The sequence below is a fragment of the Cetorhinus maximus genome, chromosome 1 (genome assembly GCF_964194155.1).
Source record: "Cetorhinus maximus chromosome 1, sCetMax3.hap1.1, whole genome shotgun sequence".
NCBI lineage: Eukaryota > Metazoa > Chordata > Chondrichthyes > Lamniformes > Cetorhinidae > Cetorhinus > Cetorhinus maximus.
This window is the reverse complement of record NC_135879.1, coordinates 30517727-30535639: the sequence shown is the minus strand read 5'-3', so window position 1 is coordinate 30535639 and position 17913 is coordinate 30517727. Positions and strand designations below refer to the sequence as shown.

Here is a 17913-nt window from a genome sequence, read left to right as displayed (position 1 = left end):
TGCATCTTTTTTCTTCTGCTTACACTTATGTCTGTACCTCCTCCTGCCATGCAGACAACTGGGTTCCCAACCCTTCCCACTGCACACACCAAAATGATTTGTGTTCATCAAGATAGGGATTATTGGTTGGATAGGGAAGATTGTAAACTAGCCTAGATTTTATTTTAGTAGGATTTAAGTCACCAGTTGAACTTGACCATTTTTAGAGGCTTTTACAAACACATGTATTCTGCAATAGGCTAACAAAGTCAAGTCACCATTTTGTACTAACATCTTATCTAAAAGAAGCCATTTTGTGATTTGAACACCTGCTGTCAAGCTCTGAAACGTTTCAGTACACTAACCACTAGTATTGTAAAGTAGCAACCAACCAATAACAGATGATCATTAGAAGGACCAACGCAATTACTCTAATTAAAGAATAAGTAATTAATCAAATACCTAATGAAAATCAGATTATATTTATTTCTGTATTTTTCTACTAACATTCCTATGTTAGAATCGAAGTCTGAGATTTAAACATTCTGTGACAGCATGTTGTGAGAAAGCGACCTACACTATCCAGTAGAGACCCCTATCAAAATAAACTCTCCTTGACACCTCAAGGTGGGGTGATGCCAGAATTAGGTATAAGAGAGGGTTTCAGGAACCATTTTGTTTGCGTACACCAAACAAAGGGACCTGGTGCTGTATTTTCTTTGGGACAGAGGTAGAATTCCTGTCTGCGCAAGAACAGATATGGTAGCACTAGGTCCAGGGACAGAAGCAAAATTCCTGTTGGGGAGAAGAGTTGAGGTCATTTTTGGCTTCTTCTGGACTAGCCATCCATTTGAAATCATGAAGTCTATTGTGTATTATTGATAAGTAAACCTTTTGTTCTTTTGCTCCTTTAGTTAATTGATAAATGTACTGTTGTTCTATTTTACCCTTTATTCAAATAATTGGCATTATTTGCTAATTCAGTGTCTGATGGTGTCTTGGCCTGATGGTTATATCTCTATCCAACTAAAACAGTTTAAAGGGTTAATTTGGGATCCAGTAATTAGGCTGCAGGCAACTAAATTTATTAAAATACCCTCTTTTTAAAAAAAAAACTTATAAGATGGATTTTTTTTTTACATCAGAGCCAAGCATGCAGGGGGCTAAAACAGTTGGAAAGTAAAGATCCTTTTATTCTGCCCCAAGAATATGCATCCACCACCATTCCCTGAATAGCATTTCCAGTTTCCTACACCAGCAATCCCGTGAAGGTGCCCATCTTTCCCTCAGCTCCGCGCTTGAATCTCTCCAATCAGGTTTTCACCCCTGCCATAGCAATGACCAAAATCACAGTCTGTGACTGTCAATTTAAAATTTCATGCCATCAATTAAATTTCCCATACTCCTACACTTGTATTTAAATCCTTTTATAGGTTGCCTCTATCACTTATCTTGAGAATCTCTCCCATCCCTATAAGCACCCACTCCCTCCCCTGCTGCATCCCCATAAATCTGTGTCCTCTGATTCAGCCACTGGTGTGCCCTCTTTCTATTCTCCCACATGCAGTAGCTATCCTTTCAGCTACCTGGGCCCAACGCTCTGGAATTCCCTCCATAAACATCTTCACCTCCCTTTATTCCTTGAAGACTTTTTAAAAAATGCACCTTTTTGCTCAAGCTTTTGGTCTATCCCTTGGCTCATCATCCATTGCCTGAAGACACCTCTGTGCACACAATGGGACATTTGCCTTCAGTAAAATTGCTATACAAATGCTAACTGTTGTTGTTTGTGCTTGGGGCAAAAGCCACTGGAAACTGGGTCGAGAGTACCAAAGTTCACATTGTGCAGGATCATCACTGCCAGGAAAAAGGAGACGTTCAGCCCACCAATTTGAGTTGGATGTGAAACCAGCTATCAGAGATGAAAGATTACTAACTATACAATTAAGTAACTTGCCCATACCACTTAAAGCTTTAACCAGCTGGGAGACTTATTTCTGCTAGTTATGTCCCCAGATTCCAGCACAATCTCGATGGAATCAGACAGACCAGAGTAAAAGAGCGAAAAATTTAAAACGTAGGTGAGTTATGCCCATAGTCACTTACGCTCATGTTTTCCATGTCACCTTACGTTGGTTTGAGATTCAATTCGCCCGAGCCTAGCCCCAACAACTGGTCACACCCCCCAGGTCAAAATCTCGAGATTCCGCCAGTGGCTCTAGTTAGGGAAGACTCTTCAAATTGCACTTGTTTTCTTAGACACACAATCATTAGTAGGAATTTTTAAAAAGCCATTTTATATCAAAAAATATTTAATTTCCTAAGAATCTGACCAGCGCATACCAATGAAACTATTAAATGCTGAGTTTTTTTTAAAGTCACTTTTGCTGACCCTAATTCAAGCTACTCATGGGTGGAGAACTGAACATCCTTGTTAAAAATTATTAGCTCAGGTGGTAAACCCATTTTGAACTGCATAAATAAAACTGCATCAGGTTACCATTCTTAAATGCATCATGGAATACTCTTTATGGAAAGAAAAATAAGAAATAATTAAGTTCTAGTACACTGCCCGATTGAGCAAGTTCATGGAAGATCTTATGTTTGTAGTTATGCAAATTAATTTTAGTGGAAGCTTTCTTGGTAACCTAACCAGTGCAACTTAAGTGCATTTTGGGTGCAATTTCCTCAATGCACCCAAAGCAGAAATTCTACACAGTTATGTTCACTTATATAGGTACCTTCAAAAACTTGAACATTTTAAACAGAAGCTAGTAAAGAAGCTCATTTTCTTGCACCCTCAGCAGAAATTCTATTCTCCTGAAAGAATTAGGATGCTGGTCTTGGAAAGCATATGATGAAGCATATTTCAACAAAGAGTAGCTTTCAAGGTCTCCCTTTTAGCAATTCAAGCTCATCATATCCTGTGTTCCAATCCATGAGAAGACATTACTTCAGATTTTCTCCCATTTTGCACCCAAATCTTATACTAAGAGTTAGCTTCACATCATTGGAAAAGGAGTGGACCCTTCAGCCCCTTTGTAAGCATATGCTTTGACTGCCTTATGGCGTCTCTGGACATGCGAAGTCTTTTAAGTCTATGTATAATTCAGCCCCTTCAGCCTGTTCTGCCATTCAATTACATCATGGCTGGCCTGTACCTCAACTCTATTTACATGCCATTGTTTCATATTGTTCAACACTCTTATCTATTAAAAATCTGCCTGTCTCGGTCTTGAAAATTTAAGTTGATCCAGTCTTTTTTAGGGAAACAATGGCTCATTTCCATTATCCTTTATTTGGAGAAGGTGCTTCAAGATTTCACTCCTCAATGGCCTGGCTCTAATTTTGAAGTAGTGCCCCCTTGTTCTATAACCACCCCTCCCACATCACTTCTGCACAGGGGCAATTACAACAACCACCGTTTTATAATAGACTCAGCTTTATTTCCCCCTGAATTGTGCTGCCCCTCCATTTTTAATCATTACTTGGGCTTTAAACAGTACTTGCTCAAAGAGGTGGCCACATTTGCCCACACGAGGGTGACTACTAAGTCAACAAACAATTCAGTAGCTCAGGAGTGCTTTGGGATATCTGGAGGATGTGACAGGTGTTACATACATGCAAGTCCCTTCCTTACCTGCAGAGAGCACAAGTCATGCTGGCATCTTTGACGTTTTGATCCGTGATCAGGCTTCGAATGAGAACTGTAATCATTTGTAATGGGATGTGCTGTACAAGACTTGCTAGGGCAATAGATGGTTCAAATATAGAATCTGTAAAGCAAACAGATACAAGGCTCTTTCTTGGTTTGGCGAAACAACTCAATGTAGAACTTGGGCATCAGCTTGATTCCAAACCATAACAGCAACCAGAAAGCATTCAATAACTGACCTATATACGAGAGAGAATTGAAAAGTAGACTCAATAATTGATAATTTAGCTGTCTATTGATTACATTTTGTTAAGAATTCTAAACGTTATTGTCACTCATTCTTAAAGGGGAAAGAACACACAGCAGAGAGTTTCAAAATATATGACCTTGATTGCATTTATTTATGCTTGGAAAGTTCCACTTACTTGAGTCCAGTAGAGGGCATAGCGGGCAGGGAACCCCCACCACAAGGGAGGGTGGTAATTTGATCGGCACCCCAACAAGCCAACCCCTGGACAGAGAGCTTTGGAAGGGGTAACGGTCAGAGAATGAAGAGTCAAATTTTTGCCTCACTTTAAAGTGGGCAAAAAACACAGGAATGTGCCCTCACACATAGGCTGCTGTTCCCCTGCCCCCACTCGGAGACTAATTTGTGGAGGAAAGAATCAGAGAAGGCAAAAGGAAAAAAAAAAATATTTTTGTAAAGAAAAAAAGGGAGAAAAACATATTAAATAAACAATGCTACCAACATGAAGAATTAAGTTTAAAATAAAAGTAAGACAATTGCCAGATGTGAAACTGAACTATACAGGCCAGCAAGGTCGCTGGCTTGATCTCCAGAGATTAGTTAGCTGCTCTCAGCCAGGATAATGGCAGTGGTGCTTAAAGTGGCTTCACTGCCCTAGGGCGGAAATGAAGAGAAAATGAGCCCAAATTCCAGCTGTTGATGCAAAATTTGTGACTCCCTGCAAAACATACATGAGCGTGACTGTCGAGTGGAGATAAGATCAGATTTGATTTTGACGCTACAAATAGTTAATTAGCTCACTGACACAAAGAGTGACTGTTTGTGAGGTATCACAGTGAAGTCTTTATCTTTAGGAGGGGGAATGGAAAAATAGGGATTAAGGACAATCTCCTTTTAAAAACATTTAAAAGTGAATGCTGAAATGGGTCTACAAAAATAACAACTTTTCATTTTTAAAAAATCCCTTTCTTTGATGTGTTTCTTACCTGTAGCAGAGATTATTACGAATACCTCTTGTAGAGAAGGCAGAAGTGCACCAGGCTCAGCTTTCCAAATGCTTTGTAGCAAATTGCTTACTTTGTTCACCTGAGAAATAAATCCACGAATCTCTTCCTCCTGTGTAGCATTGCACTGGAACTGAGTTATAGTCCTTACAAGCTGCTGGCAAAACAGCACTGCTGATTTACCCCTTGGGATGCAGTGTACAAAGTCAGACAACAACTCACTCAACCTAGCACACAGCAAAGGCTCTGGTCTCTCACAAACTAATCGCAGTACCTCAGTGTGCATGCAGCCAAAGATTTCAAGTACAGAAGGGCAGCTCATTATAAGCTTTAGTCCCATGTGGATATAGTCGATAATGGCGATATCTTTCTTATCTAATGATCCATAACCTTGTTGCAGAAGGTTTAGAATAAAGCCCTTGTTAAAGAACTCTTCAAATTCACAACGATGGTACCTGGCATAGGCATCAAGTACCTGAAGACCTACTTGTTTCTGGAAATTGTCCTCCCCAATTAAAATTAACCTTGTCGTGAGATCAAACATCGCCTTGCATTGCTCTCGGTCAACTGAGTTCTCAGCTGCATCTACCACTTTCTTCACAATCCCCTTCTTCACTGTTAGGGGATGTGAAGAAGTGATGAGGGCTTCCAGTATTTTATCCATCATTGATTACTATACCACAGGGTTACACTGGAGGTAGTCAGAGCCTAAGAGAGAAAAAGAAAAAACAAGTCAAACAGCAAATAATACTTATCCAATTACATTTTGACAAAAAAGTTTTTTATTAAATCAAAGCAAATGCAGGAGAGTTATAGAAATCTTCTCCCTGCCCCCATTCCTCCCCCTTGCTCATGTCATCTGGTGTTGCTGCCCCTCTGTTAAGCTGGTTTCTAGAAGAGGCAGAAACAAACCTGGAGTAAAGTTAATCGGATCCAAGCCGTAAAAGGCAGACATCCTCGTCCACTATCTTATGAAATGTATATACTACCCAAGGAGTTAATTACATGCTGCCATGAGATTAGTATGTGGCAGTATTCCTCAGCTAAACTTTAGAAGCATCAGTTTAAAAAGCTTCAATAATTACAGTAAATAATCAAGTAAATTATCTTCTTCAGCACAACGAAAGTCAGAGCAAAAAAAAAATTCCAAACCGTATACAAACATGCCCCCGAAATGGAGAGGCATCCTTCTAAAATCTGTTTGCTTAATTTAGTTAAGGAATTCCTTGTAAAAATCAGAAATGCAACCATGCTTGTAACAGCGCGGTCATTTACTACCCATAACCAATGTCATTGTGCACCACAAAAAAGTTAATGTGCAAAATCCATCCAAATCGCACTGTTGACTTTACTCTCTTTGGTCTGATCTCTGTTATTTGCTTTGCTGCTAATGCTTTCAAGCATTTCTGTATGGTTTCCCCTGAATCATAATGCACTCCATCAGGATGCATCCGTATTCACCAAGTTTTCAAAAGCTTTGATGTTCAATGACAACACTGAAGTCAACATTTTACATAATCAAATGTCTGGAAACTTCAAAACACTATAAAGTTAAGAGTTTAAAGCTATCGATACATATGCTATGAAATAGTCTAAAATTCTGTGATCCTACCAAGATTGAGTACTGTAATCCAGATCAAGATTAAAGATATATATATCTCCCACATAGATTAAGGACATTGAGCTGCATGAACTGCGTGCCCGGTAGAGTCAGGTGTGGGAAAGATGGGTTTAGGTAGAAACCAGGGCCAAGGCTTAGGGAAGAGTGGGTATTTGCTTGAGGTTTGAGGAATGTAGGGTTTAGGTTTGGAGTGGTGGATTGAAGTACAAAAGGAAAATAAAAAAAAAATACAGGAGTGGAACACAAGAAGCGGGGTGGAGAGGAGGGGGAGGTGGCTGCTGTGGTGTACAGGATGTAGCGCAGCACAGTTTCCTTAAAACCAATCCTGATGCTCGTGGATGCTCAGGTGGTTCTATACAAATGGAGTTGCAGGTAACCACTCTGTCATTTTATTTCCGGAAGTAAACGGTGATATTGTCACCACAGAACTTGCATTATTTAAAGCAATTCAAACTGTTGATAACCGAGATAAATCAAAGTAATTGATCAACTATTAGCACCACAACCTTGTGCATGGATCTTTCACTGCAAATCAATGGAGTGTTCAGATACTTTATGGTGGTGGAGCCATACTCACTGCCTACTGTAAATTTTGAGTAGGCGAAAGTACAGTTGCATTTCATTCAGGGGCTGATAGTGATTTGGAACCAGAACACTAATCTGTCTCTTTAGGCAATCCTTCACGTAATCACAGGTTTTCAAATTGAAATATCCAGATCTTAGGGGTTCCCCAAAAGTCAGAAAATTGACAACCATCATTAAATTTCAGATTTGGTTTTGTTTCTTAATTTGTTATTTTTGTTGCTGGACACCAACAGAAAAGATAAAAACAAAAAACTACTGCGGATGCTGGAAATCCAAAACAAAAACAGAATTACCTGGAAAAACTCAGCAGGTCTGGCAGCATCGGCGGAGAAGGAAAAAACAGAAAAGACATTTTCTGCAATGACATTTAAAACCCTGCTGCGCCAAATCCATTCACTCATTGCCCTGGTACACACCGACCTATACTGGCTTCCAGTATGGTGACACCTCAATTTTAAAATTCTCTTCCCTATTTTCAAACTCCTCCATGGCCTCACCTATTCCTATCACCGCAAGTCCTACAATCCTCAAAGATCTTTGTGCTCTTTTGTGCATCCCCAATTTTCTTCATTCTACCTGCGGCGGCTGTGCTTTCAGCTGCCTACGCCTTAACTTCCAGAATTCTCTCCCTAAACCTCTCTGCTTCTCTCTCCTTTCAGGCACCCATTAAAAGCTGCCTCGTTGACCAAACTTCTGATCCCCTGTCCCAACATCTCTCTGTGGCTCTGGGTTAAATTTTATTTGAGGTGTCTTGGGACATTTTAGCATGTTAAAGGCACTATATAAATGCAAGTCATTTTTGTTTTGTTTTTGGTAGACATTATGTTACTGTGTTTTGTAAGTTAGGACAGATAGGGTGATCCTGGAAGAATGTGTACATTTGCATGGAACACACAGGAATACAGAATCCTTGGCAGATGGTTCCACATCCAAAAGGTTTTAAAATCCACTAAGCTATAAAGTCATGTAAAATAAAAATGAAGAGACCTGGAGGGATGAAAAGACTTGGAGAGGTGCACTGCATGATGTTGTATGGTACTGAATTCTTCACACCAGGAAGATCCTTGCTGTGTGATGAATGAGTCAATCTCAGCTGGATAGTGGTGGGACACCAGAATAATAATTTGCAGATGGGAAGTAAGTTTTCTTTTGAAATTAGAATGGTTCCTTCCCACTTATGATCACTATCGTAAATGCTGTAAAGGGCACATGCAGAATTTAAGAAGAAACCTGAACTTCTCTTCCCACAGTTGAATTTCTTACCGACACTCCATCTAAGTTCAAACGTGAAAATGGTTCTTTAGGTAAAAGTACCAGAAGATTGCTGGTCTTTTTGGAACTGTAACCATTAACCACTGCTTTCTTGAGCAAAGTGTAGCAAAAATATTTAGATTTTTAAAAATAACTATGTTTCCCATTATAATTGCAACTGAATTTCTAGTTTTTGTCACTGACCACAGATATTAAAAAAAGTGCACAATAAGATTTTATTTTAATGTTATCAAAGTATAGCCAAGATTTCAAAGAATAAAAATGTACCAGTCAGCTATTCAAAGTGAACCAGGCTTAAAACAAATCTAAACAAGTGAAGAGGGCACTCAGTAGAGCGCATAACTTTGCCACGTTGTGGTAACTCATTATTGCAATTATGCAGCTCTTCCTTGAGACTTTTCCCTGCTTGGTCGATGCTCTGTAACTACAAAGCTGAGAAAAGAAATAGTTTATTAAGAGCTTTCGTCTCACTTAGGAGGCTTCAGGCCAATCCACATCCAACAACCAGGTCTGAACACTCTGCTCACATTTTGACGGCTATGACAAATCGCACCACAGCAGCTGAGAAAATCCACAACGTTCTAAAATCACAGAATCTTAAAGGCACAGAAGGAGGCTATTCGGCCCATTGTGTCTGTACCAGCTCTCCAAATGAGCATTATGACCTAGTGTCATTGCCCTGTCTTTTCCCCTTACCCTGCACATTGTTTCTATTCAAATTATCATCTAATGCCCTCTTGAATGCCTCGACTGAACCTGCCTCCACCACACTTCCTGGCAGTGCATTCCAAACCCGAACCACTCGTTCTGTGAAAAAGTTTTTCTCACGTCACATTTTCTTCTTTTGTAAATCACTTTAAATCTGTGCCCTCTCGTTCTAGATCCTTTTTACGAGTGGCAACAACTTCTCCCTATATACTCTGTCCAGCCCCCTCATGATTTTGAATGTCTCTATCAAATCTCCTCTTAGCCTTCTTCTCTTCAAGAAGAACAGTCCCAGCCTCTCCAACCTATCCTCATAGCTGAAGTTTCTATTCCCTTGAACCATTCTTGTAAACCTCTTCTGCACTCTCTCCAATATATTCACATCCTTCCTATAATGTGGCACCCAGAACTGTACACAATACTCCAGCTGAGGTCTAACAAGTGTCTTATATAAATTCAGCATAACCTCCTTGCTCTTGTACTCTAGGCCCCTATTAATAAAGCCTAGGATACTATATGCTTTATTAACTGCTCTCTCCACCTGTCCTGCCACCTTCAATGATTGATGCACATATACACCCATGTCTTCCTGCTCCTGCACCCCCTTCAAAATTTCACCCCTTATTTTATAATGTCTGTCCATATTCTTCCTACCAAAATGCATCACCTCACACTTCTCCTCACTGAACTTCATCTGCCATCCAACTGCCCACTCCACCAACTTTTCTACGTCCTTTTGAAGTTCTACATTGTCCTCCTTCCAACACTCCCAAGCTTCATACCATCCGCAAACTTTGAAATTGTCCCCTGCACACCAAGATCTAGGTCATTAATATATATCAGGAAAAGCAAGGGTCCCAATACCGACCCCTGTGGAACTCTACTACAGACCTTCCTCCAGCCTGAAAAATATCCATTGACCATTACTCTCTGCTTCCTATTTTTCAGCCAATTTTGTATCCATGTTGCTACTGTCCCTTTTATTCCACGAGCAATAACTTTTTTCACAAATCTGTTACGTGGCACTGTATCAAATGCCATGTACATCACAGCAACAGCATTACCCTCATCGATCTTTTCTGTAACCTCCACAAAATACTCCAGCAAGTTTGTTAATCACAATTTCCCCTTTAGAAATCCATGCTGGCTCTTCCTTATCAACGCATATTTTTCCACGTGACTACTAATTCTACCCCAGATAATTGTTCCTAGAATCCTGCCCACCACTGAAGTTAAACGGACTAGTCTGTAATTACCGGGCTTATCCTTATAACCTTTTTTGAACAAGGGCGTAATGTTTGCAATTCTCCAGTTCTCTGGCACCTCCCCTGAGTCTCGGGAAGACTGAAAAATTATGGCCAGTGCCCCTGCAATTTCTACTCTCATTTCCTTCAATATCCTTGGATGCATCTCATCCAATCCCGGTGCCGAATAATCAACAACATTCTAAATCAAACAACCCACAACATTCTAAAAGAAAAAGTCAATTTACCCTAGATTAACAAATGGATCCTTCAAAAATATTCCAGGATCTGGATCTACATTGTTGCTAAAAATGAATCAGTTTTTCCTTGGGCTATATGCTACCTGTATACCAAGTTTCATGGAAACCTGTCCATTAGTTTTTGAGATATATAGTTTACAGACAAACAGGTGAAAACATTACTTCCACCCACCTTCAGTGGCAATAATGAAATTAAATTCTGATGAAAGGTCAGTGACCTGAAACATTAACTTTGTTTCTCTCTCTGTAGATGACGACTGATCTGAGTATTTCCAGTATTTTCTGTTTTTATTTCAGCTTCCCAGCATCCACGGTATTTTACTTTTGTCTAAGTTAAAACTAGTAAGCATTACTTCTGAAAGCAAATTACTTGTTAGCAAAAAGCAACACAACTGGTAATGTTTATATCAGCTAACCTGAACTGACACTCTGCGCAAAACAACAGCTACAAGTTAGATAAAGAACATCACTTGTAGAGGCATCAAAATGTTTCTAGTCAGTTTGAGAACATGGATTCCAATTCGTTCTAATGTCACAAGAAGTTAAAGCCACACGACAAAAAATCCCCCCTGCATTCTTCAATAAATCAGATTGATATTCCAGATGGTTTAATAAACAGAGCAAAAAACTTCTCCAAGTCCAAGCGATCTAGCTGATCTCTGAACACTACTTCAACGCCAAGACAATGTAAATTTGGCCACACTTGTCGCTACCAATTTAAAAAAATCTTTTAAAAATCGGAACGATTGTAATACGAGACATCGAATGATGTATAAACGACGAGTAAAAAAAAAACGCCGACAGAAAGTGAATAAGATCACAAGTGAATAATGTTGCAAGTCATATTGTGAAGGCCAGAAACAATCGCGGTTCGAGTCAGCGGCGTCTCAACGTTCCAAAAACGAATGCTGTGTCACAACTTACCCAGGGAAACCATGGCAGCCGCCGTGCTCGCGCTCACACTGCAACACTACGTTCCAAACGCTCCCTTCTTGTTATTTCACACTCCGTGCCCCGCTCACATCAGCGGCCCGACAAACGAGAGGCCGGTTTATCGAAGCAGACAAACCACCCCCCTCCCCCCCACTACCCCGGGCAACTCGGTGAGAAACGTCAGCGCGACAGCAGCACACAAGACCCCGCACTGCTTCATCTTAGTTGGTCAATGAAGCGCCGCTGCCGTGTTTGTGAATGAGAGCTTGGGGGGGTAAAGGGGAGGAGGAGGAGCGGGGTTAGGGCAGCGGAGAGAGAAAAAAAAAGAAACGTAGACTTTATTTTTTTCTTACTACATATGTTTCCGTCTGCGTCATCTCCGAGGGAATTATTGATACCAAGGTTTCACCAGTTTCTCTCCTACCCAGGCAAATTTTAGGATACCTCACGCAGAGTTGCCCAAGCACTAACAACGTAGTTTGAGAGTAGGGTGGTTAACAAGGTGAACGTTATCCATTCAGCACATGTAATCGCGTCACCAACCTGATATATAAACACAGCTTTGTATGTATGTGGTTGCAATCAGTGTCACTATTGGTAATAACTAAAAGCTACTGCGGATGCTGGAAATCCAAAACAAAAACAGAATTACCTGGAAAAACTCAGCAGGTCTGGCAGCATCGGCGGAGAAGAAATCAGTTAATGTTTCGAGTCTTCATGACCCTTCGGCAGAACTGAAGCATAGTTAGGAGAAGGGAGAAATATAAAACAAAACAAAAACAGAATTACCTGGAAAAACTCAGCAAGTCTGGCAGCATCGGCGGAGAAGAAATCAGTCAACGTTTCGAGCCTCCATGGCCCTTCGGCAGAACTGCAGCATAGTTTCAACAAGGGAGAAATATAAATTGGTTTAAGGTGGTTGGGGGGCGGGGGGGAAGAGAGACATTGAGGGTGTGGTGTGAGCAGATAATCAAAAGATGTCAGAGACAAAAGGGTCAAAGAGGTGTTGAAGGTGGTGGTCTTTGTCTGAGAAAAGTGCTAATTAAGAATGGAATACAGGATATTCAAAGTACAGCTCTAGTGGGGGTGGGGTGGAAAGACTAAAGGTTTTAGTTTTAGATTTAAAAATAATGGAAATAGGTGGGGAAAGAAGAATCTATATAAATTATTGAAAAAAAAGCGGGTGGGGGGGAAAAGAAACGGGGTGGGGATGGGGGGAGGGGGAGTTTAAGATCTAAAGTTGTTGAATTCAATATTCAGCCCAGAGGGCTGTAAAGTGCCTAGTCGGAAGATGAGGTGCTGTTCCTCCAGTTTGCGTTGGGCTTCACTGGAACAATGCAGCAAGCCAAGGACAGACATGTTGGCAAGAGAACAGGGTGGAGTGTTAAAATGGCAAGCGACAGGGAGGTTTGGGTCTTTCTTGCGGACAGACCGCAGGTGTTCCGCAAAACGGTCGCCCAGTTTGCGTTTGGTCTCTCCAATGTAGAGCGGGGGATGGAGGTGTAGAGGGATTGGACATCCATGGTGAAGAGGAAGCGGTTGGGGCCAGGGAACTGGAAATTGTTGGATGTCCAATCCCTCTACACCTCCATCCCCCACCAGGATGGTCTGAGGGCCCTTAGCTTCTTCCTTGAACAGAGGCCCCAACAATCCCCATCCACCACTACTCTCCTCCGTCTGGCTGAACTTGTTCTCACACTGAACAATTTCTCCTTTAACTCCTCTCACTTCCTCCAAATAAAAGGTGTGGCTATGGGTACCCGCATGGGCCCCAGCTATGCCTGTCTCTTTATGGGGTATGTGGAACATTCCTTGTTCCAGTCCTACTCCGGCCCCCTCCCACAACTCTTTCTCCGGTACATCGATGATTACTTCGGTGCTGCTTCATGCTCTCGTCGGGACCTGGAAAAATTTATTAATTTTGCTTCCAATCTCCACCCCTCCATCATCTTCACATGGTCCATCTCTGACACTTCTCTTCCCTTCCTTGACCTCTCTGTCTCAATTTCTGATGATAGACTGTCCACCAATATCCATTACAAGCCTACCGACTCCCACAGCTACCTCGACTACAGCTCCTCACACCCCGCTTCTTGTAAGGACTCCATCCCATTCTCTCAGTTCCTTCGCCTCCGTCGCATCTGTTCTGATGACGCTACTTTCAAAAACAGCTCCTCTGACATGTCCTCCTTCTTCCTTAACCGAGGTTTTCCACCCACGGTCGTTGACAGGGCCCTCAACCGTGTCCGGCCCATATCCCGTGCATCCGCCCTCACGCCTTCCCCTCCTTCCCAGAGACATGACAGGGTCCCCCTTGTCCTCACTTATCACCCCACCAGCCTCCGCATTCAAAGGATCATCCTCCGCCATTTCCGCCAACTCCAGCATGATGCCACCACCAAACACATCTTCCCTTCACCCCCCCTGACGGCATTCCGTAGGGATCGTTCCCTCCGGGACACCCTGGTCCACTCCTCCATCACCCCCTACTCCCCAACCCCCACCTATGGCACCTCCCCATGCCCACGCAGAAGATGCAACACCTGCCCCTTCACTTCCTCTCTCCTCACCGTCCAAGGGCCCAAACACTCCTTTCAAGTGAAGCAGCATTTCACTTGCATTTCCCCTAACTTAGTCTACTGCATTCGTTGCTCCCAATGCGGAGACTTTGTTAGTCTTTCCACCCCACCCCCACTAGAGCTGTACCTTGAGTATCCTGTCTTCCATTCTTAATTAGCACTTTTGTTAGACAATATCACCACCTTCAACACCTCTTTGATCCTTTTGTCTGTGACATCTTTTGATTATCTGCTCCTATCACTGCTTGCTTATCTCCACAATCATCCCACCCTCAACTTCTCTCTCCCCCTGCGCCCCCACCTTAGACCAGCTTATATTTCACCTTTCTCCTAACTATACTCAGTTCTGCCGAAGGGTCATGAAGACTCGAAACGTTAACTGATTTCTTCTCCACCGATGCTGCCAGACCTGCTGAGTTTTTCCAGGTAATTCTGTTTTTGTTTTTGTCACTATTGGTAATGTTCACTCTGCTTGTGCTACTTAATATAATGAAATCACCAAAACTAATGCAATAATTCCTATTGAAATGTATTATTAACTTTTGTAATTGTAATTCATAATGTCTGGCAGAGATATAAAACATGGTAAAGGAAACACAGTAAAGGGCTACAGGGGCCAATATCACAGAGAATACCGATAAGGGAGATCTACTAGTTCATCCTTCTGTGAAAAGAAACTTGTGGGTTTCCCCCACCACAGCATGTGATTGTCTCTTGAATGACTCCCACAGAGTCTTTGCACTATTCCAGAATTGATCACTGTTTTCATTAAATTATTACTTTTAATCTTGAACTCGCCTTTTATTTGTTCGAACTTATGTCCTATAGATCCACTTTGGTAGTTTAATTTGAATTGACGCTCAGAGTTGACTTTCTCGTTCACGTAATGCCTTGCATACCTTTGCAATGTGCATTTGCCTCCTTTCAAGGGTGACGAGTCAAAGTTTCTTCAAGCTGTTCCTCATATCTCAGTCCACTGACACTAGGAATCAGTCTTTTGGTCCTGCTCTGCACTGCATCTAAGTACTTGGTGTTCCTTATGTGTCATGGTGATCACGACTAATAACAGAATCCAAGTTGCAGCCTGAATAGAACACTAAAGGGACCTGCAAGGACCTGACAAGTGTTATTCATTCAGTGTAATATGCACATCTCTTGATGCAAAGAAGACCCATTTTATTGTGTGTCACTTGTACAATCACAACTCCACATGTTTGAATGGATTTGTAATTGTTGCCACTGTTGCTGACTCAATGTTGCTACTAATATTTTTCTGTTAGTAGATCCGTCTGCATTACACACGTGATACATCTCATTATTCCAGTTTTCTCCTGATGTGAAATACAAAGGTCAGTATCTACATGTTTACAGCAGGGATTGGGTTGGTTGGGAGATGACAAATAATATTTGCAGTGAGCTTTTACCAAATTGCTCTACTTATTTGACTTTTCCATAGAAATTTAATACAACTGAGTGGCTTGCTAGGAGATTTCAGAGATCAACAGAGTCAGGAGTCACATGTAGGCCAGACCAGGTAAGGGCAGCAGATCTCTTTCCCTAAAGGACATTAGTGAAGCAGATGGGTTTTTATGACAATCCGGCAGAATATTGCAGGAAAGAGACATGCTGAAGCTTTTTGTCTAGTACTCATCAAAACAAACACAAGAATGCCAAATTTCAAATGATCACAACAATTTGTACTTCAGGAGAAAGGGTGCTGATTGGTTAGCAAGATGAATCTGATTGGCCAAGGTGTTTCCATGGAGAAAGCAACAGGGAACTATAGGCTTCCCTAACTCCTGGATAATTAAAAAAATATATTTGTTTTGTTTGCAGAGAATGGGTCGCTGTGTATGAATGTATCTCACATGAAATGAGTGTAAATGAACCACATTGCAAGTTATCCAGTTTCATGGCCACCATTATCGATAATAGCTTTTAATTCTAGATTTATTTAATTAACTGAATTTAAATTCTTCAGCTGACTTGGTGGCATTTGAACTCATATCTCCAGACCATTAGTCCAGGTCTCTGAATTATCAGTCCAGTAGCATTATCACCATGCTACTGTTCCCAATGTACTCCATTATGATAAAAACATGTGACACGGGCATTTAAAACATTAACAAAGTTGTGTAAAATTATGGATTTTGGGAGCTTCTGGTTTAGATAAAAAGTTATGATATATATTTTAATTAATCTACTTAATTTCTTGGAGTCGATGTATTTGGAGTAGGCATGTAACTCAACTGAAGTTGCAACTTTGGTTTGGTGCTTCAACATGTTTTGCAATGGGTTGACGAAGCCAAGTTGACAATCTCAATACTGAGCAGACTGTTTTATTAGGGAAGGGATAGAGCAGATGTTTCCAGAGTAGATAATTTCCAAGCTCTCTCTCGAGGTATTTTCAGATGGCAGGTCCCTGTAAGAAAACTGCATTTTCCTGTCCTTAAACATCTAATTAACTCAATTTTTCAGGCAGCATCTGTGATTAAAAGACTTCTGTCTTGGATATACTGACATTTGTATCTCTGATCCCAGGTGAGTGTTGAGCAAATTAGGACTATCAGTTTAAGGAATAATTTTTATTTCATGTGAAAGTAAGATTCTCTCTCATTTTCTTCACATCTGCCAGTCTACCTGCTAATCCCACAGTGGGTCTGTTTTGTTGCAAATATCTAGTTCATAATGCATATGTTTTAGAATATGTTTTTTAGTTTCAGCAGAAAATGGGGGTACCTGATTTAGAAACCGGTAAAAGCAATTCAAACAAGCTTGGATTACAATTCATTACAATTAAAAGATTGTTGAGTTAAAAGGTTAACAGCTAGAAAAATAAGGTCATAAACAGCAGGTGGGATTAGGTAGCTAAAGAACCGGAGACATGATGTTTGCTGTTATTCCATTAAAAGCTATATGGTTTCCCAGAATTAAGGAAAGCTTTGGAATTAAAAGGTAGTTAATTTGCATTTATACCTGGGAACAGGCTGTGTGTGTCACATTGCCAAGGAAATGGGTGGAGTTTAATGAGATTCTTGGTTTTAAGTTTACCTGAATCTTCCAAGAGTCATCAGATTCTGGAAAAGTCCCAGAGGATTGGAAAACTGCCAACGTAACACCCTTATTCAAAAAGCAAGGGAAATAAAAAGCGGGGAACTATAGGCCAGTTAGCTTAACATCCATCATTGGGAAAATGTTAGAATCTATTATAAAGGACATTATAGCAGAGCATTTAGAAATGCATAATATAACCAAGCAGAGTCAGCATGGCTTCATGAAGGGGAAATCATGCCTGACAAATTTATTAGAATTCTTTGAAGAGGTAACAAGCAGGATAGACAGAGGGAAACCAGTACATGTACTATATTTGGATTTCCAAAAGGCGCTCGATAAAGTACAGCGCATAAGGTTACTTAATAAGATAAGAGCACGTGGTGTTGGTGGTAGTATATTAGCATGGATAGAGGATTGGCTAACTAAGAGAAGACAGAGTTGGGATAAAGGGGGGCATTTTCAGGATGGCAACCTGTAACTGGGGCCACACTTATTTACAATATGTAATAATGACTTGGATGTGGGAAGTGAATGTACTATCGCCCAGTTTGTGGATCACATGAAAATAGCTGGGAAGGCAAGTGGTGAGGATGACACACAGTTTACAGAGGGATATAGACAAGTTGAGTGAGCAAAAACTTGGCAGATGGAATATAATGTGGGAAAATGTGAGGTTATGCACTTTGGAAGGAAGAATAGAGGAGCTGAATATTATTTAAATGGAAAAAGGCTGCATAAAGCTGCAGCACAGAGGGATTTGGGGGTCCTTGTGCAT

At 41.0% G+C, this 17913-nt stretch overlaps 1 protein-coding gene across 3 annotated transcripts in view; it reads right to left on the bottom strand.

The window, feature by feature from the left end:
* Window positions 1–11651, bottom strand: part of usp38 (ubiquitin specific peptidase 38) — a 41550-nt gene extending 29899 nt beyond the window's left edge. For all 3 annotated transcript variants that reach the window (XM_078539336.1, XM_078539344.1, XM_078539351.1), the window contains exons 1-3: window positions 11497–11651; window positions 4868–5593; window positions 3620–3755 (exon numbers count right to left, since the gene is read on the bottom strand). In XM_078539336.1, the coding sequence (XP_078395462.1) occupies window positions 3620–3755; window positions 4868–5552 (821 nt within the window). In that variant the 5' untranslated portion in view covers window positions 5553–5593; window positions 11497–11651. The remainder of the gene's footprint in view (window positions 1–3619; window positions 3756–4867; window positions 5594–11496) is intronic.
* Window positions 11652–17913: the final 6262 nt, after the last annotated feature.